Here is a 24,063-nt window from a genome sequence, read left to right on the forward strand (position 1 = left end):
TACAACTTCTTTTGCAAAGTTGCTCTCAAAGGTGCTGCATGTTCCCTTTGCATATTAAAAGTAAGTAAACAAGTATGAGTAGCACTCAATATCTTTGTATACTCAAAGCAAAATGATTACAATTATTTTAAAAGTACAGTACCTGATATATAGGAGTTTATCGCATGCAGTTTTAACACCGACCCAGGCGCAGGACAGGATTGGGCTGGAATGGGTTAAAACTTATTTTACCACATGGAAAATGGCTGCAGCACTGCTGCCTGACCATTGCCTGTCCTCTAGCAATGCTCTGGCAGCCAATTTTGGTATTACGGAAAGCTTCTGTAGTACCCAAATTGCTCACCAGAGCACTGCTGGAGGACGGGTGATAGTTGAGCAGTAGCACAGCAGCAATGTTATGTGCGGTAAAATCAGTTTTAACCCGTTCCAGAATGATCCCACCCGGGAGGGCATCAAAATTGCATGCGATAAACTCCATAGTCTTCCAAATTATCAGTCATCTTATTGCTTTCAACAATGATGCTGCAACTTCTTAGGTAACCAATCTGTTTGTGGTACTGCATATACAGTGGTACCTCGGGATACGAAATACCCAGGTTACGAAATTTTCGGGATACGAAAAAATCCCATAGGGAATTATTGTTCCGGGTTACGAATGTTTTTTCGGGTTACGAAAAAACTTTTGGTGCTTTTTTCGGCTTTTTCGCACGGAATCGCGGCTTTTCCCCATTAGCGCCTATGGCAATTCGGCTTACGAAGGCTTTTCGGGTTACGAAAGCGGCCGCGGAACGAATTACTTTCGTAACCCGAGGCACCACTGTACACCTGTCTACAGAGCAGCTTCAAGAGTGATATCAGCCAGTAAAATGACCATGGAAGAAAAAGTAACTCCCATTCCTTCAGTGTCATGCATTTGATCCATACTGGGCCTCCATACAGCTGCACTTGTCATTTGGGGATCAAATCACTCCTCATACATATTGTCAGGAGCTGTGCCCTGAAAGTACTGAAGCTCTGCTCTCTTGCCACAATCAATGTATGCACACTCAAATACACCATCTATCTTTTCTTCTTTTCCATGCTGGAAACCATTATTCAGTGGCTGAAGTCAGTAAATGAGCAGGATGTCAGTAAATAAGTAGGCAGAACAATAATTGTAGTTCTGGTTTTCTTGATTAAAACTCCTCATCCCATAAAGTTACCATAAAGAGCGGGGGCCTTTTCAGTGAATCCACTGTAACTGTCATGGCTCCCTCCTAAGGGATCTTGGAATTTGCAGTTTAGGGAGAGGTATTTCAAATCTCAACCAGAGCTTTTTAGTATGTCACCAGATGACAAATCCGAGGATCCCACAGAATCCCATACAGCCATGGCAGTTAAAGTGGAATCAGAAGTGCTATGCTTGTGTGGTATGAAAGCCCTCCCACTGGTCTAGCTGTTCCATTTTATTGTGCCTCATAGTTGTATTTTATGTCCTTTTTGATTTCAGCACTTTAAATGAATACAATTCACCCAAAAAATAATTATTTAAGAGGAGTTTATAGGCCACTCATAAATATAGTGGTTTCTCTAACTAGGATATGTCTGCCTTAACCTCTGGCTTTTATTCAATGTATTACTAACTGAAGTGGAAATTGTTTCCTATATTATGTTCATTTGTTATGTTATGAGGATCAGAACAAAAACAAAAATGAAAGCAGTCATTTACAATGGAGGTAAAAAGAGTAACACAATGTTTGTTTTCCTCACCTTCAAAAACTCTAAGAACCTCTTGTCTGATATATTTTTTCATTTCTTCAAATAAAAGTGAATCTGCCTGTTGAAGATATAAATATATATATAATTAAAAAGTTAGAAAGGTAAGGTCAGATGTTGTGGGCATCCAAATTTGTTGCTGGATACCTTCAAGTCATATCTGATGGTGACCCTAAGGCAAATCTATCACAGGGTTTTCTTGGCAGAATTTGTTAAGACTAGTGTTGCCTTTGCCTTCTTCTGCAGTTGAGAGAGCTTGACTTGCCCATGGTCACCCAGTGGATTTCCATGGCTAAGAGGGGATTTGAACTCTAGTCTCCTAATGCAGCACTCAAAGCACTAAACCACACTGGCTCTAAAGACATTAAAATACTAAAGACAAATACAATTAATTTTTAGTGTGTCTTTGCAGAGGATTGCAACAATACAAATATTAATAAGTATTATGTAGTATAAAGAAGAAAAATTAAATACAGGTTGAGTATCCCTTATCTGGAATTCCAAAATCTGAAATACTCTAAAATTCAAAATTATCAACATGGGGGCTGAGATAGTGACACCTTTGCTTTCTGATGGCTCCATGTATGTACACTTTGTTTCATGTACAAAAATATTTAAAATATTGTGTATAAAATTCCCCCAGGTATGTTTATAAGGTGTATATTAAACAACAACAACAACAATAATAGATGTATTTATATCCCGCCCAATCACAGTGAATCTGGGCAGGTTACAGCAATAAAAAATAGAATTAAAAATGCAAACAGATTCAAAATAATCCCTTTCCCAACCCCCGTGCTAAAACAACAATATTAATAAATAATATAAAAGATTAAAATACAAATGGATCAAATTGGGGAAAATTTGGCTGACAAAGAGAAGCACAATTAACGGTCACATGCATGTATTCATTCAATGTTTAGGCTTGGGTCCCATCCCCAAGCAATCTCATTATGTATGTGCAGATATTCAAAAATCTGAAAAAACTGAAAACCAAAACACTCCGGATTCCAAGGATTTCAGATAAAGGAGACTCAAGCTGTGACAGTAAAATATGCATAATTTACTCATGCTTGGGTCTGGTGGTAGAATCTTCTAACCATAACCATGCTTCTTCAACTGCCAATTAACCTTACCGGTATGCCTGGAATTCCTGGTGAGCCTGGAGGACCCTTATGACCAGGTGATCCTGAATTTCCTTTGTTCCCTTGAGGTCCCATAGGTCCTATATCACCCTTGTCTCCTGGCAGGCCAGGTCTTCCTCTTTCACCTTGAGGGCCCTTGTCTCCTGGTATGCCTTGATCCCCCTGTTCAAAAGAAAGAGAATTTTCTGTAGCAACAGATTGTTTGACCCCTTATTGTCTCAAAACTGTTGCAGCCTCAGGAAACAGCACTGATGAGTACTACATTAAACTACAGGACAATGTACAAATGAATGGTTCAAAGATGATTGTGATAAGTTCTGATTTGGTTAGCTGAAAAAAAAAAACTAAGTACTGTATGTTTTTCACCTTTGCTTGTAAGTGAATCTAAGCTCTCCAAGAGAAAGAAATGAGCTCTCAAAAAGAGACTGTAGCATAAGCTTTCATAGACCTGGAAGCAAACCAAGTCAACAGAAGCTTATGCTACAACTTCTTTTGCACAGTTAGTCTAAAAGGCGCTACAAGATCCCTTTGCATACTCATATAGACAACGTAGCGGCTGTTTATCTATCCCTGCAAGATGCGTAAACTATAAAAAGAGCCATTTACTTGTATCTTCTGACCTAGGTTATGAGCTATTCAAACAGCCAGTGTACTTGTGTCTTGCAGAGTAGACACTGATTTTTGCATATCAAACTACTATTTAAAGAACAGTACAAGTAACTTTTTAAAAAATTAGTCAACAGGCAGCTACTACATTTTAAAATTCCACCAAAGGTAGAAAAAAGAATGAACAGTACAAGGAAAACAGAAGAATAGAATTAAACCTATGTTTTGATATACTCAGAAATCTACCTGGTGCTGTCTGGCTTGATATTGAAGATTTCATTTAGGATTTGAATGAAACAAAAATTTGAATGGTACCAATTACAATTCTTCAAAATTGTTGCATACCAATGTCCATTCAAGATGGGCCCAAACCAGAAATTTGCCAAATAGCTGAGGTTTTCCAATTCTTTCTAAACTTGCATAAAAATGTTTGGTATGCCAGCCCAAATATCAGTGTCATGTTAGGTCAATATGTTTATAAACGTGTTTATAAACATGTTAGGTTCATACATGTTTATATAAAAAAAAATGAAGAAAAAATCCAAAGTGAATGTGTGGGATGTACCCAAAGGAGTTGACAGTTTGGGTCTGAAATCTTACTATAGGCTTCATTTGGTCTTAGGGAGTGCAGAAAGTTTGGCAACTCTGATTAAGCAGGAAGACTGGAAAGCACAACATACAGATAAATACATTCAGAAAGGAATGAAGGTTACCATAAACATACATATACATAAAGATTATACATGGCTTGAACTAATAAGGGGATGTAGCTTGGATGTTTTCACAGAATACATATAGGAGGTACTATTCTGAAGAAAGAATATTATTCAGGATCCTTTGAAGCCTTGATGGTAAAGGAAAAGTGTGTTTTGTTTAACATGAAACAATCTGAAAACATTTATTTTCTTGGGGAAAAGGAAAATGGCAAAGATCTCACTAATAATGACTTTCATAGCTGTGTCTATACATGCATATTTGCTTCGTTGCAGTAAACTACATCCTAAAGCTAGATGGCAATGTTTTCTGTTAAATCTGAACTAAATCTGTGTGACTATGAAATTGTACTTTTCATAGATGAGAAGGGTGCACCTGAAAATCTTGCCTCACCACTGTCTTAAACCGTGTAGTGAAAGGAAAAATGAAAAACTGTAAGTAACTAGATTAAAGAGCTCCTTGCTTCCAGTTGTTTTGTACATTGGGCTATTAGCCAAAAGCCACTGTGTAGCACTGTGATGGGAAAACATTGCAGTGTTATATACAGAAGACTATGTTGTCTTGTTCCTCCCATAAATATTCTTATTTGAGGCACAGCACTTGCCTGGAAGCACCTCTGAGATTTGCCTGGATGCACCTCTGCAGGCAAAACAGGAAGGAGAGACAATAAAAGAGGTCCTTCTCTGATAAAAAAGAACTGCTTCACAATGAGGTGGTATAATGTTTGCATGTGGTTAAAAAGAGCAGAGAGAAAGCAAAAGATTACAGGCAAAGGCTGAAGCCCCTCATGTCAATTAATCTGACCTCTAAATCTCTTTGATTTCCACTGGCTTAACATTTGCTAGGAACTATAATTAAGACTGCAGTTCAAAGACCCCTATGACTTATGATGAAGCTCTGGACTAATTGAATCCACAACGGAATCCTGACTAAAGTTTAAATAGCCATTATTAAATAGGCAGAGTACAAAGCAAAACCTCTGCAATATGACCCTTCAAGTTCCTCTATTAACTGCTCCAAATTACTAACACATTATTAACATTCATAAAAGCTTCAAGGACATACTAGATTAGAATTATTTATACATATTTGTTTTAGAGTAAAGGCTACTTGTACTTTGCAGGACAAGCAGCTTCGCTACTATGGTGCATTAGCATTAGAATCATACAATCTTGATGCTGTAGCATTGGAATGGATGTCAAGTGTTAATCAATGCAGCAGATCCACATGGAAAGCATTCTTGTCAGGTACCCATCCAAACTTTGTTTAAAATATTCCAGTGAATGAGAATCTACCAACTTCTGATGGAGTCTGTTTCACTACTGAAAACAATTATCTCCAGGAAGTAAAGTTTGGTTGGAATCTGCTTTCTGACCATTTGGTTTGCATAATTCCCTTTGAAGCATCAAAGAAGAAGAAGAAGAAGCTTGTATTATACTTTGGTTGATGCAGCCTGAAATTACAGGTCTTCTTTGTCACTGCATCATATTGTTAGATTCACCTTGGAATCTAATAAGACCTTGGAGTCTAATAAAAGTCCTAGATCCTTTTCATATACTGTTGACAAACCAAGTGTCACCCACCCTGCAATTGTACTTCTGATGTTTTTTCTTCTAAATCTAGGCCTTTCATGGTCTAAATGTAGACCTTTATTCCTGCTGACATTCATTCATTTATTTTGGTCCAGTTCTCAAATCTTTTAAGGCCATATTGAAGCCTGGTTTTGTCTTCTGATGTATCAACTATCTCTACCAGATTGGGGTCACCTGAACATTTTATTATCATCCTCCTGGCTCCTTCATCCAAGGACTTTATGAAGATGTTGAACCATACATATGGTCCTTCAACTAACTACAAATCCATGCAATAGTAGCATTGTTTAGTTAACATTTTAGCAGCTTGTCCTCAAGACTTTTATGAAGAACCTGGTCTTACTGAAACCAAGGCCTCATTCCCACAGATCATGATCTGAAATGACCCGGTTTAAACCACCATGGTTCTCATTTAATTCAAATTGCTGAAGCAGTCAGCAGTTAAATACAGTCCATGGGCCCCAGAAATTGATTTAAAGTAACATTAATGTTCCCATACCATCTCTTTACCAATAGTGACCTGCAGTTTCCTCACTATTTTCAACAGGGGGAATACTTTTTTAATTTTGGGAGACGACAGAGGCAATGTAGGATTTGAGCAGAGGGGAAGGCTGAATGCTAGATGGATGGACTTCATTAAGGAGGTCATGGGTACAAATTAATAGACCTAAGCAGAGCAGTGGAAAATATGGAGTCTGAGATGTCTCATCCACAGAGTTGCCATGATCTGGGATCAACTTGAGGGCAGTTAACTACAACAAAAACTTCTCTCTGTCACTCATCAATATTTCTCCATCCTTTCCCCTCAGTGGACCTACTACTTCTTTGCTCTTCCTGTTGTCTTGCTCCAAACGTAGCTTGGACTTCTTACTATTTTTAACCTCTCTTGTTCATTCTGAACTTTAGCAATTCTGACTTTCTCCCTCAAACTGCTGGCTAGTTTTTGGGGTACTTAGAGATTTACCTCTTCATCCATTGCTTATATGTGACCCCTTTAAATCTCATCTAAAAGTTTCTTAGGCATCTGAAATTGTTTCTTTAGATACCTCCTTTTTTTTCTTACTGGAAATACTGTATTTGTGCCTTCAGTAACTCATGTTTAGAAATCTCCTATTGGACATGAAGCCTCCTTTCTTTGAGTATTTTTGACCATGGAGTTGTATGTATTTTATATTAAGAATATGAAACCAGATATAGGGATCCTTGACCTACAGCCAGCGTAGGTCACACTATGATTGCTAGAGGGACAACATTTCAATCCCTTTCCTACCGAAGTTTTCCATATTATCCAAAAATCAGCTCAGAGAGATTTTCCACCAGCTAAAAACAGTTTTTGAGGATGCAGGAGAAAGGGGGGGCACTCCCTCTTGATTAGAAGGATAGATGTAGAACCTCCACAGTGGAGAATTACCTTTGTTTCTTTTAAGACAGCATTTTAAAGTTTCTTAACTTCTTGAGGAAGGAAGGGACACAAGAACAGCTCATTTAGTGATGAAACAGAATTTTTACAGAAAATACATGCCAGGACTCCTTGTGGAACAAGGCCCTCATGTTGGGTAGGCAGTAGCAGCCACTGAAATAACTGCACCATGATAATTTAGTTCTACCGGACTACTATTATGGTAATTGTATAAAATAAGGAAACATTTAGGTAAAAGTAGAGCTTACTCTTTCTCCTTTAGGGCCTCTGTCACCATGTTTACCCATTAAACCCTGGGGAGAAAGGAAAGACTTTCGTAAGAACACAAACAGCTTTCCAATTTTAGTTTAAATATCTATTTCCCACTGTGTTCAAAAGCAGAAGAGTTATAATTTGCATATGACCCAAAATGTACAAGCTGCTGCATTCTTACCTGGGGACCAGGCAATCCATCTTTCCCATTTATGCCCTAGAAAAATAACAGTGAATCTATTATTACAAAAAGCTTCAAGTCACATTACAAGCAAGAGATATCTTAAGAGAGAAGTCACTGATTGAGTTATATCTTTCTAAGCAGAACTGACAAATAAAAGATACCAGGCTTTGGGGGAAATGTATACACAATCCAAATTGATAAAATGATTAACAACAGTAGCTGCAGTTTATTAATCTATTTCCCCTATGTATTACCCAACTTTGCTCCAAAAAGTCCAAGGCAGCCTTTAAAGCATGGAACAATTTTGTAATGCCCGGTAGAGAGGATCTGTGTTTTGCTGGGGCCAGTAAGCTTCATACAGTGCGGTAGGTTTCACCACATGCCTGGGGGTAAGGTTAAGTTAGGATTTTCCACATACACAAGCCCAACATAGAGCTCTGAAGTGTTTCCATCTATTCACATAGATCAGTGTCTTAGAACAATACGTTTTCTATTGTTACCATTCATTAGTTTCTGATATTATAATTTAATTAATTAATCAGTGATATTTTAACATTCAGTTTATACTAGTATAGTGTATAAATAGCTAGTCTTTAGTTTGTATTTATTTTATACTAGCAAAGTGTACACAGATCCAGTGTGATGTAGTGATCTGAGTGCTGGACTGTGACTCTGGAGACCAGAGTTCAAATCCCCACTCACCCATGAAAACCCATTTTGGCACTCTTTGTCAGCCTCAGAGGAGGGCAAAGATTAAAAAAAAGCTCTCTGAACAAAGATTGCCAAGAAAACACTACAATATGTTAGCCTTAGGGTTATCATAAGTCACCAACTACTTGAAGGCACATAAGAAAAACAACAGCATAGTGTGTACCATCTTCCACTAGAGGTGGGCAAGAAACATGTTCTGTCCGAATTTGTTATACACCTCTGCCAGATTCACAACTTCTGAACTAGGTTAAGGTTCTGAATTTTGTACTCTCCCAAATTTTGCCATACGTTGCTGCACATTTTTAAAAGGAAAGAAAACCCACTAAAATATGTCCATTAGGAACGTGTGCACACAATAACCTATGTACTGTGGAGGAGTCTGCACAGTAATGTGCACAATAGTGAAAATAACACATTATTACAGGATAGACCACTTTAAAATTGTGGAGATTGTCAAAACGAATGCACAGAAATGACTGCTTATTTTCTTAAATACATAAAATGAGTAGTTGAAAAAGACAGAAGTGTAAAAGATCAATCCATCCCTACTTTTCACAAATAGTGAGGTTTGAATGAACCATGAAGTGTGTGTGCTTTCAACTTGTCTGTCCATTTGTGGTGAACCCATGTATTTCATAGGGTTTTCTTAGGCAAGGAATACTCAGAGATGCTTTTGCGACTTGGTGCCCCTGAATTATAGCCTAAAGCACCTGATATTCATTGATAGACTTTCATCCAAGTACTATATCAGAGCTGATCCTGCTTATCTTCCAAGTGCAGACAGAATCTGGTGCCTTTAAGGTATGAAGAAGCTTCCTATAAATTATGTTACCTCAGCATTCAGTTCCTGTATAAAATGTCCTCTGTGTCCCATTGTAAATATAATTCAAAGTGTTGGGGCATAGTACATTTAAGTCCTAGTTAGCCTGGGACATGGGCAACTAAAAGAATAAAGTTCCCACATCAACATGCCTGAACACTGAGATGATCTGCAGCACCGATCATAACATCCATTAACAGAGAGAATAAGATGTATTTGTATGTACAAAATGTTACTGGTTAAATAACTTACTGGTATACCAGGTGGTCCTTCCGGCCCAGGAAAGCCAATATCTCCAATAGGGCCCCTTTCACCCTAAAGGGAATGTAATAATAAAATATTTCTGGTTGTTGACAGACCAGAATGTAAGTACTGCAACTGAGTGGTGAAATGAAGTGGCACTTACTGGTTCCCCGGGCATCCCTGCTGCCCCTGGTGCCCCATGTTTACCCTGTAGAAATCAAGAAAAGAAATACATCACTTTCAACATGCAGTTGCCACTTGCCTCCAATTAAAATTGATTTAATGAGGTAAAAATAGATTAAGTAGCCTGAACAATGAAGGATTCCTCATTTAAAAGATCTATAGGGACATTTGAAATGAAATGATTAAAATATTCTACCGTTATCTACAGTTATCAATATTGATCTGATATACTAGGAAAATACTAGGATAGATTTGGAAATGACGTAACAGGTCCTGGCATTTCCAGGCAGGGCTGGGAATGACACTCTTCTGGTTTCTTCTGAAACCCTGGAGATATGCCTCAGATCAGAACTGAGGTTGACAACTGAATTAGATGGACAAATGTTCTGCCTCAGATGAGGGTTCAACATAGTGATGACTTGAATGTGGAAACTGCTGAGTAGACAGTCCATATCTCAATGAACTGGGAAGTGAGTTTTTTCAAAGTTGAAAAGAAGGAAGCAGGTAGTCAGTAAGGTAATGTCATCTGCATCAGTGTTCAAGTAACCAAGGGACAAGATAGGAATGTTGTCAAGGAAAAACTATAATATGCGTAAAGACCAATTTTTCATTAAAATTTTTTGACATGGGAGATGTGAATCATTAAAATCTTTCTCATTCAGACAGAATGCTTATTACTTGAGATAAGAACTTGAATGCATGCTCTGAAAAATGCATACAGTATGAACAACTGTGATTCATCTAAGTAGATGCTTTACTATCGATTGTTAATGCTTGAGACTGTAGATTAATCTTGTTTGTAAACAAACTTATATGCAAACTATCAAACTACACAGATTACAAAATCATCATCATTTTTCACTGCATGTATTTATTTTAGGGAAGTTAGCCAAATTAAATTGTTTAATATATTTTGTTCTTTGCTAGACATTAAAATAAATGGATTTTTAAAAGTAGGCTGTTAATACCATTCTGCAAGTTTTTTTAAAAAAACACTACCTACCAAACAACCCACATTAAACTTCACCTTTTAAAAATGTATTAGATCTAGCTTTCAAAAATAAATTAGTCCACAATGGATTTTTGTCCTGAGTGCTTCAAATTCTAATATTTTTCAGAAGCAGATGCCTGCATCTTTCCCCATTCACTGCATTAAATAAAAAAGTTACACTCAGAACATATATGAACACAGGACTGGTTATGTTTCCTGGTTGGATTTAATTGGTGTAAGGGATGAAGAGATGGTGGTGAATGAGGCAGACTCCTTTTTCAGAAAAGATGCAGATTGAAGAAATAGAAGATAATATAATGTTCCACACTAATTACTTTGTGTTATAGGCTAAAATTCTTGTATACTTCACCAGAGTGGAACACTCCACTGGCCTTTCTCTACTGCATTTCCCAGTGTGCCTCCAGCCAGCATAAGTACATTCTCAAGCTACCTTTCTCATAGTGCATTGTTTCCAAGGATCTGTAAGAGTTGGGTACTAAAGTGCCAGGCTCTGGATGAAGACACATGATGTGGCTGCCTTCTGCCAGTGACATGCAAATGCAGTGGGCGGCTTGGGCCTATCTGTTGCCATTTGACTGTGCCATCACTGCTGCTCTTCTATTGGGATAGGAAAGTTTTTGATACCTTCCTGCACCAGCAGTAAAACTGTCAAAAATGCTCATAAGTACTAGTCAGACTGGTTAATTATTTGCAGGAAGTGGCCAGGGAAGGATGCTGTTCTTTTACATGAGAAGCAGGAAGCTGGGAGTTCAGATAACTGAAGAAAATCTGAGTAGCTTGAATAGGATAGGGAGGAGGCTGCATAAGAGAGTGCAGGAAAGGTTGGGTGGTGTTTTGAGGAATAGGTATTGAGGGGGACAGAGAAAAAGGCATCATGCTTTGGCTCAGAATATCCAGCTGAATATCCAACGGCATCTCTTTGGTCAATGAGAGAGAATGAGTGCAGCAGTTAGAGAACCTGATTAAGGTGCAAAGACACCAGTGGCTTAGAGAAGCAAACTAAAGGCTTTGCTACAAGAACTCCATTCTAGGATAAGAAAGTTATCCATGCCTTATCTGCACTGGCCAGGATACTCTGAGGAAAGCCCAGAGTATCCTGGCCCCAGAGCTGTTCCAACCTCCCCACATTACCTGGCCCTCTGTTGCCATGCTGGGGTGGCTGCTTTCACATACATCCCAGTGAGCCACCTGGCACATCCGCTGTCACTGTGGGTCCCTCACTTCTGAGGTCAGAACTGAGTGCACAGAGATGATCTCATGGCTGAGCATCTTGTTCTGACCTCAGAGTGAGCGAGGCAATGTCAGACATGCAGAGTGGCTCAGTGGGACACACGTGCAGACAGTCACCCATAAGAGGTAAAGTTCTTAAAAATTTGTGTGATGCTGAATGTACCAGATATCATCTGGACTGTTCACACCAGAACTGGGGTTTGGGCTATGTGTCATCTGAACAGGATGCCACCAAAATCAGAGGGGGACGGAACTTGATTTTTGGCTCATGCAGACAAGGTCTCGGGGTGCCAACTTAATCTAGCTTCCTTCTAGGGAAGTGCAGAGAGAGGATGTGTGTGAAGAGAAGAAGAAGGAGAAAAATATCCCTAAGAATACCAGTTTACATCATAGAGGGACTAGGAAAGGCAGAGAAGAAGGACAGACACTTTTGGTCACTTTAATTATCTAACCCTATTACTGCTGCCCTCCATGAGTCACTCTTAATTTTTGAGTGCTAAGCATTGTTGCATTTCTAATAGTGAAGACACTGTTTCCCACAGACGAGGCATCTGTCTCTATACATCCATATGTAGTACTTTTCTAGATATAAGTGTAACTTTATTGTTTATAGCCATTGGCCATCACAATGTAATACCCTGTATTTATACAGAATATATTAAAAGGTAGAAAATACAAAGTTGTCTTCATGTGTCATTTATATTATCAAACAACAGACATACCCTAAAGGACTAAAATCACTATGAGTAAAAATCATAACAAAACGTTCCCTTCTCATCCAAAACTCACATTAAACCCCTCATCCCCTGCCAATAAATAAAAAAGCTATAAAAGGCAAGATATTTTTGTATCCAGCCTGCTAATTTTAATGCCTGGTTCTTAATTTTTTAGAAGCCATAGAAAATTTTGCGACCTGAATAATAATGAAAATATCACTGCCTCTTAGCAGTGTATGTATATTTTCCAATGGAGATTCTCCATTAAGAAGAGAAGATACAGGTAAGAAATTTCTGCCTCGGGGACTTACACAGTGAGCAGTTTAGTAAACTTTGGAGGATATCCTTAGCCTCACTGGATTCAAAGATACAAAATCTTCAGGGAGAATGGGTATTATTTTAAATCTCCAAAAATTAGTAGACATACACTTTTTCCAGCCACAGAGCTGGAAATCTTTTTCTTAAAGGGGTTATGGTGGGGAAAGTAAAATATTATTCAAATGCAGTTTTATATCAAGCCATTGGATTAACCAAGTACAAATCCCATCATTTCAAATAAAAATGGATTGTTTCTTTAAACAAATGTTTTACTCTGGTGGAGGAGGAAGTTGGAGGAGCCCGTTTTAATGCAAGGTATATTTGGCATAATTTACGAAGCAGGCTTGTGATGAAGTTTGCAGTTATTCTAAAAAGATTTTTGCAAGCAGATTCATTCATACTGACTAACTTCAGTGAATATGGCTTGGCTTGGGCCCAGGATACCTTGAGAACCGCCTCTCCCCATACAATCCGCCCCGCACACTCAGAACATCTGGGCAGCACCTACTGAGGGTACCTGGGGCAAGATTAGCCTCCACTGCAAGGAGGACATTTACCATCTCGGCCCCGACCCTCTGGAACACGCTGCCCATAGAGCTCCGCTCGGCTACCTCCCTAGCCCAGTTCAGGAAGGACTTAAAAACCTTCCTGTTTAAGCGAGCGTTCCCCGATACAAGCTCTAGTTAGCCCCCCCTCCCCCGATAGCCAATGATAAGCTGGCTAGTATTTGATTTTAATGTATATTTTAATCTGTTTTACTGTTTTTTATATTGTATATGATATTATGATGTGCACCGCCCTGATTGGAAGAAGGGCGGTATACAAATAAAGCATTTATTATTTATTATTATGAATATAATGTAAGAACAACAAGGGCAAAGGTTTCTGTGGAAAGCAAATCCTGTTTCAACCCTCAGGAGAGATGCAGGTATACGTTTAATTAGGATAGTCTACTAATATTCCATGTATTGTGATTAATTTCATTTCTCTCAGCACAAGAAATTTTATCCAAACAGCATCTTTAGCAATCTACTTACAGGTATCCCTGGTACTCCTGGAGGACCTGCTGGTCCCTGGTCTCCCTAAGAAAGAGATATTGTATTGTTAAGATTTAATGTATAATCTGTCACAAGGTCAAAGTCTTGAAAAAGAAATTGAGAAAATATGGGAAACAAAGGCTCAGTGAGTATTTGACCAAATAAATTCCACTGACACCCTGTGTTCCCTCTGTGTTTTTCTTATATACAAGCAGAAGACATAATATGTAAAAGAATGTATATTTTTAATTGTACTGTTTTTCAATATTGTAAGCCACTCTGAGTCCCAGTTTTGGCAAAATGGTGGAATAATAATAATAATAATAATAATAATAATAATAATGCCTTAAGCCCACTGAAATCTATGGGCTCACGCACACCCAGCTCTGCAGCCAGAAAATATTGATTTCCCCCTTCCTTCTTTTCTGTATTCTGCATAAGCTTTCTCTTATAATGAACCCTACCTTCAATGCACATACAAAACAAATTTGATTTTTATCAATGGATTTTCTTTCTGGAAGACATTCTAGGGAGAAGCCCTCAGGATGAGGTTAACATTCCCATTATCACTCAGAACCTGGGGCTGGCTCTAGATATATCCCTGCTGAAGAACATAGTGGTGTCCCCCTGTTCCATTTGGGGACAGAAATCTACATCAAAACTAGTGATTAGGGCACTTTCTTCCATCACATCTGAACTTAGAAAATTGGCTTAAAGAAATACAGGGCAGGGCATGTGATGTGTACAAAACCAATAGAAAGGAATGGCTATGAAGGTAAGAAAGAATAGCTTCTGCCACCTTATCCCAAACCTCTACCATCTAAGGCTATCATCTAGCAGAGGGGTTCAGTCCTGACGTCCCTCATTGTACTGCTAATTTCCTACAGGTTGAGTCTCCCTTATCCAAAATGCTTGGGACCAGAAGTATTTTGGATGTTGGAATATTTTCATATACATAAAGAGATATCTTGGAGATGAGACCCAGGTCTTAACACAAAATTCATTTATGTTTTATATACATCTTATACAGATAGTCTGAAGATAATTTCACACAATATTTTAAATAATGTTGTGCACAAAAGTCTGTGTACATTCAACCACCAGAAAGCAAATGAATCACTATCTTAGCCACCCATAAAATATTTTGAATTTTGGGATTCTGAATATGGGTGATTCAACTTATACAACATAAGATACAGAATTTTGAGATCCCCAGATTCTCATTTTAGCACTGGCAGAGGGTTGATCAGAGTAGCCTGTATCCTCAGATTTTTCTCATTCAACAAAAGGCATGCTTTGACAACTGTCATGCGGAGTGGCACAGAGAAAACTGCTACTCTCCCAAATGTTTTCACCTTTCTTTTCCTGTGTGGTAAAGTCCTTTGAGTAAAAGACTTCAATACATCACTGATTATATAGTGTGAACCTTAAAGGAACTATCCCAGGTATTGAAACCTTTCCACAAAAAAAAGATTGGCATCTTGGATAGCTCTTTTAAAGTCCAAATTAAAACCTGAAACAAATCCACTACCTTAGTGATTTCGAAGCTGCCAGCTGGTATAGACTCTATAGACAGAATCATAGGCTTTAAACCAGTAGTCTGGCACATAAGAGGACACCAGTGGGACGCTGCTATATCAATGTTTTTGTCAGAGAAATAGCAGCCAACATTTCTAGAACATCACAGTTGCTGTGTGGGTGAAGAGATGTGCCCCTCCTTCTTCCCCAAATGCCCCAGGCATAAACAATCAGAACTAGTATATTATGCCAACTACAAAACACTTCTGTGTATTCAGGTATAAATTTGCCTAAAAAATTCAATTGTATTGTGCAGTTGGAAGATTAATTAGTATTGTTTCCATTAGCATGGCATTTCATTAAGGAAACACATTTTGCCAATACTAGCACATAATTTAGATCTGCAAAAGAGTGACTGAAGTCAATAAGTAATGTATTCCAATCTGTTAGAAGAAGACGGGGCAGTTTTATTATTAGAATCCTACCTTTTCTCCTTGAAGTCCTTCTAGTCCTGGTAGCCCCATTGGACCTGGTTCTCCCTTGTAAAGTAAAAGACAATTGCATAAGAGCTTTATATTTTCAGTAAATAAAGTTAAGCATTCAATTTTAGGACACTTAATACACTGTTAAGCATGCTGTTTACTTGGAATGACTTTTTTTTTGCCTTTTGATTGTTCTAATGACTTGAGAGTTTGATTCCAGATTCAGAATGTGCTTATTTTGTGAATAATTTTTTTAAAATTTTGATTAAAGCTCCTGGTCAGGGATGAATAAATCCTTTGACTAATATATCAAGGTCAGCTCTCACTTGATTTCAATCCAGCAACTGAAACCTACTTTTCACAGCTAGGTTGGCAGAAGCTGGAACTAGTAATGGGAACCCACTCTGTCCTGTGATACCTGGCCCTTGAATTGCTGACCTGCCGATCTTGCAATTGACAGAGTCAGCGTCTTAACCACTGAGCTACCATGTCACTTTAGTGGGAAGGTAAAAGCATTTTGTGCAGTCATGCTGGCCACTTGTTCACAGAGTTGTCTTTGACAATGCTGGCTCTTTGACTCAGTAATGGAGATGAGTACCCCCCCCCCCTACGGTTGGTCACAACTTGACCATCATGTCAAAGGAAAACCTTTATCTTTACCTTTCACTTTTCACAGAGGTTGTAAATTTGTGTATTGGCTCTGCTACCACAGACTACAGGGTATTGGTCTTTGTGGCCTATGTCTAGCTGTTCTGCCATATACAAATACAGTTGGCCCTCCATATCAATGGATTTCATATCCATTGATTCAAGCATCCACAGTGTGTGTGCGTGTGTGTCAAAAAAAGCAAACCTTGATTTTGCCATTTTATATAAGGGACACCACCTCACTATGCCATTCCATTCAATGGGACTTGAGCATCCATGGATTTTGGTATCCACAGCGTGTCCTGGAACCACACCTCAGTGGATATGAAGGGCCCATTGTAACTTCCTCCACATATAAAACCAGATGTCAAAAAGAAGATTCTAACCTTTGTTGATTGCTCAAATATTAATTTGCTATGTGTATGTTTTTAAAATGTTGGTATAGTACACTACTAAGTAATGAGCTCTCTTGTCCTGATCTAGGAGAAACAATCTCAATTAATCCTCTATTGTCTTACTTTTCAGTTGCTTTTAAAAGGCCCCAATTTCTCTATCCTCTTCCTACACTTCCATCCTTTGTCCTCAGCTTACTTCAGCTGCTGCAGACTGAGTTCAAAGTACAAAGGTATTGGCATTCAATTAGCTGGGAGTGGGGGGACAGTATGGGGTTGGAATCTTGTACTTCCCAGCAGACACAGGCAAAAGCAAACCGCTGCAGCCTTTCCTAACTTTTGTGTTCTTCCTCATGAATAACTTTTGCCATCTTGACTGCACTGATGTTGCTTGGCCACATATATCCCAGTTTTCATCTGTGAAATGTTGGAGGGTATGAGGATTCAACCCAAAAATCCGCTTAGTGGGAACTAAGTCTTTGACAGGATATTCTGAAAGAGAGAACTTAGTGCAACAGAAATACTGTAAGTACATTTTTAAGTAAAAACTTTTCATTACAAAGGCTTAGGTTCCTTGCTTTCACAGGCAGGCCAAAAAGTCAACAGGACCTATATGTGTATTTTGGGGGTGGGGAGGAATTGGGCAGCATAGTCTCAGTTTGTCAGTTTGTTTGCCTTTCCTTCTGGCCCAGTCTGCATAACTATCATGGGAAGGGCAAGCAGAAGAGAAGTAGAGCAACTGCTCTATTTCAGCATTCTTGTCTTGCATTGTAACCTCTGAGACATCAAGGAAGGAGGCAGCAACGGAAAAGAAGAGAAGAATCCAAGCCAGGACACTCTGGACACCCCAGTCCCTGTTGTGGATTAGTTCCCAGGGTGCCTTAAACCAGACTCTGTCATGCTATGGAAGAATATAGGGTTGTTTTTTGTTTTTGAAAAATCCTGCTAGTCTGTCAGTGAAACATCCATCCTTCTTACTTCTTTCTTCAGTGAAGTAAGTAGTGTTGAATTCTCTTCAAGAATTTGATAACAATTTGAGTGTATGTTCAATGTTAGTTTTTAGGTCCACACAGGGCTGTTTCTAGGGAAGTACAGGGGGTGCAGGATGCACCCGGTGACGCCTTGGAGGGAAGTGTCTCCTGGTGCACTTATGGAATGGGCTGTCTTCTGAAGTGTACCGCTGTACCTCTCCATTGGTAGACTGGGACTCCCAGTGACAAAAAGTCCTGGGGAAGACCTTGTTTACCTGCTCACAGGTGGCAAGGAAGACAGCTGGGATGCTGTAAACACACCATGGCAAAAACCTTAAAGTACCCCTTCAATGAGTAGTGCTTGGACCCATACAGGAGTTGCAAACAAGGCAGTTAGATTGGAATGACCCGGGACTCAAACAAAACAAAACAAACAGCTTCATTTATATACCACTCCATACTGAACTAACAGTGTCTAAGTGGTTTACAATTGTAAGCTAATTGCCCCCAACAATCTGAGTACTCATTTTGGCAACCTTGGAAGGCTGCAAGCCTGAGTCAAACTTGAGCCCTTTTGGTTGTATTGAACTCGCAACCTTATGGTTTTGAGTGAGTGGCTGCAGTACAGGCATTTAACCACTGCACCACCAGGGCCACACAGACAGTCCCTTCAGGTGCCCCATTTCACCAGCTATCTGTGGAAAGTAGACTGGAGACTTTCTCTTCCACAGTGGCCCAATCTACCCCTGTGGGACCACTGGCCTGGCTGGGAAATGGCAGGCAGCCTGGAGGTGATAGTATGAGTTATACCACGTTGAGATGACACCATCCCTAGTGACACCACTGGGTACACATTTAACTTGTAACATGCTATAACTGTTATATGTGTTAAAGGCCAAGGCATTCCTCATTGACAAGATTGTCAAATCATGTTCGACCATAATGATAACGCTGGTCACATGAACACACTAAGCTGAAGAGACAGCGTTGCCAGAGACTACTCTGTATTCATATGGTCAGCATGATTGCACAGAAGGGTGTTTACCTTCCCATCAGAGTGGTACCTATTTATCTACTTCCATTTGCATGCTTTCAAACTGCTAGGCTGGCAAAAGCTGGGACTAGTGTTGCAGCTGGTTAAATAGTGTTCAACTGAAACAGCAAAAAAATAAAAAATAAATAAAAATCTGTGATGTAAAAAAATGATTGTGTGCCCACCAACATCCAATTTTGTTCAGTCAAGATTTTGAGACATGTTAATTAAACATAGTTAGCATAGTAGTCCATCTTATTAAGTAAACCAACACACACTTTACTATATCAGTAAATGAAATAAAGTTTCAGTATTTATATGCTGCCTTTTCTTCTTACTCAGAAAATGATTCTGAAACATGGTAAACTGAAATAATAATTGAGAAAGGATCATTTTCCCATGCTATTGGATGTCTAGGAGACATTTTAACTAGTTACATACCGCTGCTCCAGTGTCACCTTTAGGGCCCTGAAAGAAAAGGTGAAAAAATTCATTCATGCATGCATTCATCTTATTAATTTGAATAGATACATTTTGGACAAAAGGATTGGTTTCTGGATTTATAGTCATCTGCTAAAGACTGGTGAAACAGAGCATTATAAACTGCTATCTTAGATGCATGCAGTTTAGTTTAATTTTTAGCACTGAAGAAAGTAGAAGATGATTTTTTCCTCATTTTACATTTTTTTAGTTCTATTTGCTAATCACTTTGATAGATATGTTTATATTATATATGTGTGTTTGTATAATTTTATATATATCATCAATAAAATAAAATATTTACAATTATTTATATTTTTATCCTACTTCTTTTTCATGCGGAAATTTAAGGTAATGAACAGTTAAGAGTTCACAGGAGACCTAAATCTCATTAGAAATTGTCTGGATCAAATATGCATATAAAACAAAACCAGAAAGATACCAAAAAAAAGGAAAAGGAAAAGAAAAAGAAAAAAGAAAGAAAGAAAGAAAAAGAAAAAAGAAAGAAAAAAGAAAAAAGAAAAGAAAAGAAAAAGAAGTTTTCTTCCAATTTAGAGAAAGAACATAAGCACAAAAACTATTCCAGATTAGGTAAAATCCAGCTCTGTCATGGATTCATCCTCTCTGTCAGAGAGTTATGATGCCACAACAATTTCCAGAATTTCACAGCATTTAGCCATGGCAGTTAAAGTGTATCCATTTGGATTACTGTATATATTCATGTATAAGTCTAGAATTTTTAATAAATAATAAATAAAATAAATTTTTTATTTGTATACCGCCCTTCCAATGATCAGGGCGGTGAACAGCATAATAAAATCAAATACAGTAAAACACGGCAAAATACACATAACAAATACAATAAGATACACAAAATACACATATTAAAAACGAATTAAAAACCCCCGTCAGCCAACCATCTTGCTAACAAAAGAGGGAGGAAGGCCAGCTGGAACTTCATTCGGGGAATGCAGCTTGGAATAAGAAGGTTTTTAAATCCCTTCTGAACTGAGCCAGGGAGGTGGCCGAGCGGAGCTCTGTGGGCAGCGTGTTCCAAAGGGCCGGGGCGGCGATGGAATACGTCCTCCTCGTTGTGGAGGTAAGCCTGGCCCCTGGAACCCTAAGTAATTGTTGCCCAGAAGTTCTGAGGGTGCGGGGCGGAATGTATGGGGAGAGGCGGTCCTTCAGGTATCCTGGGCCCAAGCCCTATAGGGCTTTATAGGTAATCACCAACACTTTGTACTGTGCCCGGAAGCGAATAGGCAGCCAATGCAGGTCTTTTAGCACAGGTGTAATATGGCTGGCCCTGGAACTACCAGTGATCAGCCTGGCTGCCATATTCTGTACCAGCTGTAGCTTCCGGGTTTGGTATAAGGGTTGCCCCATGTAGAGCACATTGCAGAAATCCAATCTAGAGGTTACCAGAGCATGTACCACTGTTTCAAGGTCCCTCTGGGCCAGGTATGGGCGCAGCTGGCGAATAAGCCAAAGCTGGTAACAGGTGCTCTTGACTGTCGCATTCACCTGAGATGTCAGGTGAAGCGGCGAGTCAAGAAGCACCCCCAGACTGCACACGGAGTCCTTCACAGGAAGCGTGATCCCGTTCAGGACGGGTGGAACCACCGTCATTCCTGGACCAGGGGAACCTATCACAAGTACCTCCGTTTTCTCTGGATTCAGACTGAGTCGGTTTTCCCTCATCCAGCCCATTACTGACTCCAGACAGGCCACGAGAGGAGAGACGCCATCCCCAGTCACTGCATCAGTCGGAGACATAGAGAAAATGATTTGGGTGTCATCAGCGTACTGATAACCCCGCGCCCCATGTCTCCGGATGATCTCTCCCAGCGGTTTCATGTAAATGTTGAAAAGCGTGGGAGACAGAATGGCTCCTTGAGGGACCCCAGATGTAAGGGCCCTCTTATCGGAGCACACGTCTCCCAGCTGCACCATCTGGAACCTCCCAGAGAGGTAGGACCGGAACCACTGGAGCGCAGTGCCTCCGATTCCCACCTCTACCAGGCGCTCCAGAAGGATACCATGGTCTATGGTATCGAAAGCCGCTGAGATGTCCAAGAGCACCAACAGGGACACGCTTCCCCTGTCGATGCCCAGACGGAGATCATCGACCAAGGCGACCATGGCCGTCTCAACCCTGTAACCCGCCCAAAAGCCAGTTTGAAATGGGTCCAGATAATCCGTTTCATCCAAGATCGATTGAAGCTGGATTGCAACCGCCCTCTCGATCACCTTCCCCAAAAATGGCAGCAGCGAGACTGGCCGATAATTACTATGTAACAGGGGGTCGAGGGAGGGCTTTTTTAATAAAGGTTTTACGATGGCCAATTTCAAATCAGATGGAAATTGCCCTTCCCTCAAAGATGTATTAATAATCTGGTGTAACAGGGACGTTACTGCCGGTCCCCCCTGAGCCGCTAGCCATGAGGGACAGGGATCGAGAGAGCAGGTTGTCTTCCGAACGCTTCCAAGGATCTTGTTCACATCATCGGTACTTACCAACTCAAACTGATCCAGTTTAATGGAGTCCACGGAGGCTCTGGACGCCTCTACCCTAGGTTCTGCTCTAATGTTGCGTTAAGACCTTCGCTTATCCGAGAGGTTTTATCCGCGAAGAAGTTATTAAATTGGTCACAGCAGGCCTTAGAAGGTTCAAGGATCTGGTTCGGGGCAGGAGGGAGCTGAGTTAGCTCCCTAACTACCCTGAACAACTCTGCTGGACGCGACTCCGCGGACGCGACACGAGCACCATAGAACAAGTTCTTAGCTGCTCGTATCGCCTCTCCGTAGTACTCTAACAGTTGGTCTAGGAGAGCCTTGTCGTCTAAGCAAAGGTGTTTCCGCCAGCGGTACTCTAGCCGTCGCAGTTCCCGCTTCCTTGCCCGGAGATCTTCCGTGTACCAGGGCTTACGTTTGGAAGCGGGTCTGAGAGGGCGCTTGGGAGCGATACTGTGTATAGCCCTAGAAAGACCGGTATTCCAAATACCAGTCAGGGCATCAACAGAGTCGCCGTCACTTCCAACCATGTGTCCCTCTAGGGCTTCCTGAAACCTTGTGGGTTCCATCAGCCTTCGAGGGTGGACCATCCTAATAGGTCCACCACCCCCGGGGGGGATCTGGGTAGAGACCTTGATTTTAGCCAAAAAGTGACCCAAAAAACTTGAATTGACTTATCTACAGATCAGTGTAAGTACTATACTTTTATACATGAGGTCGATTTATAGTTGAGTATATATGATATCTCTGCAGTGCAGAGGCAGCCATTTCAGTTTATTCCATTATTCCAAGACACAACTGAATTTATAAGGAAAAATAATCTCTGTTGTAAAAAGAAAGTAAGATTGACCTACATCATGAAATCTTTAGATAAATCACAAGGAAGCCGTTCACATTTGCCAACTCTAAGTGACATGATTTGATGTGCATGTATGAGAGCTTCAACACATGTAGGGCACTTTATATTTTGGCATGTGCCTTCCAATGAAGTGAATGTGAATCATGGGTAGGTGAGATTTGTTTTTGTTTTTTACGCACATTGGTATCGTGGACCCACAATGGATCAGTAGGTTGGGCATAAGTCCTCCACAGCATGAGTATAGGTATACAGAAGCTACCTCATACTGACTTGGACAATTAGTCCATTTAGTTCAGCACTGTTAACACAGACAACTGGTCTGCAAAGTTTCAAGAATGAGTTTTTCCAACCCTACTTGAAAATGGTTGGGATTGAAACTGCAAACTTTGGCTTGAAAGCATATTATACATTTTATTACTGAGCTGTGGTCCTCTATTTTAACACAGGCATGTCAAGTACTTCTGCTTTATAAATATATACAATAAATAGCTCTAAATTTAGAGACTGTTGGTGGGATCCTGAGAAAGCTGGCCATGTTTTAGTGCCACTGAAATCTCTAGGCCAAGCTAAGCATTACTTTCATCTCCTGTTGATTTGTAGACAATAATATGCCTGTCTGGATCTGGATCTTTTAGGTTGAAGAACCACTGTAACTAAAGAAGTATAATGATGCAACACTTACAGGAGCGCCAGGTGGGCCAGCATAACTTGCAGCATTTGCACCTCCCTGTAATGAGTAAAACACTGCATCTGAATTCAGACAGAGGGATTGTAAACTACAGAACTTTGGTTAATTGGCTATTAAATAAATACCTGCAGTTTATAGAGGCTGCTCATCCCATTCCTTTCATTGTATGGCACACCCTGAAAAAAGCAAAGGGAGAGGAAGAAGAGATAACAGCAAAACAATGATAGTCAGGAAGCCAAACATTCTGATCTGAGGGATGAATCTGAGGAAGTAGACTTAAGTCTACGAAAGCTCGTGCTGCCAACTTCTTTCTTTGTTAGTCTCAAAGGTGCTACAAGATCTCTCTACATATGTATTCTGATTTCTTAGAATCAGGCATCTCTAGATCTAATAGTCTACAAAGTATAAGCACACACGGACACATAATGTCCACCTAGTACCTTAGCATGAAAGTAGAACGGTTCCTTTGTGTGGAGCCATTGGCCAACAAGATGCTTTGGTCTGTAACACCTATCAAACAACTGCTGTGGCCAATGAGAA

At 39.8% G+C, this 24,063-nt stretch overlaps 1 protein-coding gene across 1 annotated transcript in view; it reads right to left on the reverse strand.

Moving 5' to 3' along the window:
• Window positions 1–24,063, reverse strand: part of COL19A1 (collagen type XIX alpha 1 chain) — a 73,102-nt gene that overhangs the window by 12,912 nt on the left and 36,127 nt on the right. Inside the window, exons 17-27 of the mRNA XM_042447020.1 lie at window positions 23,649–23,699; window positions 23,518–23,562; window positions 19,424–19,450; window positions 15,942–15,995; window positions 13,939–13,983; window positions 9,606–9,650; window positions 9,452–9,514; window positions 7,666–7,701; window positions 7,481–7,525; window positions 2,892–3,062; window positions 1,750–1,816 (exon numbers count right to left, since the gene is read on the reverse strand). Of these exons, the coding sequence (XP_042302954.1) occupies window positions 1,750–1,816; window positions 2,892–3,062; window positions 7,481–7,525; window positions 7,666–7,701; window positions 9,452–9,514; window positions 9,606–9,650; window positions 13,939–13,983; window positions 15,942–15,995; window positions 19,424–19,450; window positions 23,518–23,562; window positions 23,649–23,699 (649 nt within the window). The remainder of the gene's footprint in view (window positions 1–1,749; window positions 1,817–2,891; window positions 3,063–7,480; window positions 7,526–7,665; window positions 7,702–9,451; window positions 9,515–9,605; window positions 9,651–13,938; window positions 13,984–15,941; window positions 15,996–19,423; window positions 19,451–23,517; window positions 23,563–23,648; window positions 23,700–24,063) is intronic.

This window comes from Sceloporus undulatus, chromosome 1 (genome assembly GCF_019175285.1).
Source record: "Sceloporus undulatus isolate JIND9_A2432 ecotype Alabama chromosome 1, SceUnd_v1.1, whole genome shotgun sequence".
In the NCBI taxonomy this organism is placed as follows: domain Eukaryota; kingdom Metazoa; phylum Chordata; class Lepidosauria; order Squamata; family Phrynosomatidae; genus Sceloporus; species Sceloporus undulatus.